The 1,651-nt window shown below is 36.2% G+C and overlaps 1 protein-coding gene across 1 annotated transcript in view; it reads right to left on the reverse strand.

The window, feature by feature from the left end:
- Positions 1-1,651, reverse strand: part of LOC107673787 (eIF-2-alpha kinase GCN2-like) — a gene marked incomplete at its 5' end in the record, with an annotated part of 23,582 nt that overhangs the window by 18,954 nt on the left and 2,977 nt on the right. Inside the window, one exon of the mRNA XM_016467576.1 lies at positions 1,213-1,381. Coding sequence (XP_016323062.1) covers positions 1,213-1,381 — 169 coding nt within the window. The remainder of the gene's footprint in view (positions 1-1,212; positions 1,382-1,651) is intronic.

Consider the following 1,651-nt stretch of genomic DNA (forward strand, 5'->3'; position numbering starts at 1 on the left):
TACTGTTTTTGCTGTACTTTGGATCAAATAAATGCAGGCTTGGTGAGCAGAAGAGACTTCTTTAAAAAAAAAATATTACGTTCAAAAACTTTTGACTGGTACTGTATATGCATTTAAAATATAATATATTTAATACACCAATTTAATATTAAAATTATGAAAAAGTTGTTTGAATCAATGATTCAACGACTCACTCATAAACCTACTGGATGAATCAGCATTTTTGAATGATTCTCTTGAATAAATGATTCATTCAATTATACATTTTTTAAGTAATTATTTTTTGCAGACAATGCAATCGACACAAACGTTATGTGGCAGTTACTTCCAAACACGGATTTGCTCTATTTTGGTCGCGCTACCATAGACATCAATGTTTATATCTGAATGATAAACTTTCATCCCAGTATTTCTGGGATAATATGAATGACTGTACGACAGAAATAATACTGTGTAGTTGAAAAGACTGTTTGTGAAGCTGTTTCTTAACCAAACATGGTAACTGCTCTCTGTGTGTCAGCGGCAGTGCGAACACAGATTTGAATGATCCGGTAAGACTTTGTCAAAGGTTTAATAGACACGGGAGAATCGTTGTCATTTAGAAATGAGATCGTGTGGTTGTCTGAATCGAGATCTTTTAATGATTAATCGTGCAGCTCTAGTGGCTGTCATAAAAAATATAAATTAAACATTGAATAACAGTAACAAATATAATGAATATATTATATGGTGCATATATTTAGCAAAATGCTCTTCTCCAGTTTATTTTTCTATCTGACTAAAGAGTTTATGGTCACCGAATAGGTTTTTTCTGAGGTAAATGTGACGTTACGTGATATATTGTTTAGAAATCATTATATTGACATCTTTGCGTGGCTGAAACACAGATTGAGCGATTACATGAGACAGGATACGGACTGTAAAGTTGTACTCTTTCTTTTAACATACCTTCGGATGTTTAGTCATGATTATTTTGTGCTGAAACTGGTATTAATGTGGAGGTGTTTCATATAACAAAGCACAAAGCTTAGAGCGATTTATTGGATGCGAGGTGCGCTACAATGTTCCGTTCTCCGTTCAAAAACAGGCTAGACTAATCCATTCTTGGGATTTACGAATCGATATCGTCTCGTAAAAATGAGAATGGATTAAAATCGAGATATCAATATTTTTACCCAGCCCTAATAATGACGTGGTGAAGTGGTGTGGTACCTGCAGCGCGCTGAACTCCTGTACGACCTCAGAGACGGTGTAAATGGCCTCGGCGTCCGGCAGCAGACTGTTGCTGATGGGAATCACGATGTCGAAGGCACACTCCAGCAGCCCTCTGGGATGAGCTCGATCCAGCTTCCTCGGCCTGTAGACGTGCTCGATACTGTACCTGCAGAAACAAACTCATCACGTCAGGACAGCAGTATACATGCACTGGACTAGTCATTACAGATGAAGCTTCATGTGCATTACTGGTTAAAATTTATTTATGTTTCTCTTCTGCTCACCAAGGCTGCATTTATTTGATAAAAATACAGTAAAAATAGTGAAATATTTTTACAATTTAAAACAGCTGTTTTCTGTGTTAATATCTGTTAAACTGTAATTTATTTCTGTGATGCGCAGCTGTATTTTCAGCATCATTACTCCAGTCTTCAGT

Source organism: Sinocyclocheilus anshuiensis, unplaced genomic scaffold, assembly GCF_001515605.1.
Source record: "Sinocyclocheilus anshuiensis isolate Anshui unplaced genomic scaffold, SAMN03320099.WGS_v1.1 scaffold716, whole genome shotgun sequence".
Taxonomy (NCBI): Eukaryota; Metazoa; Chordata; class Actinopteri; order Cypriniformes; family Cyprinidae; genus Sinocyclocheilus; species Sinocyclocheilus anshuiensis.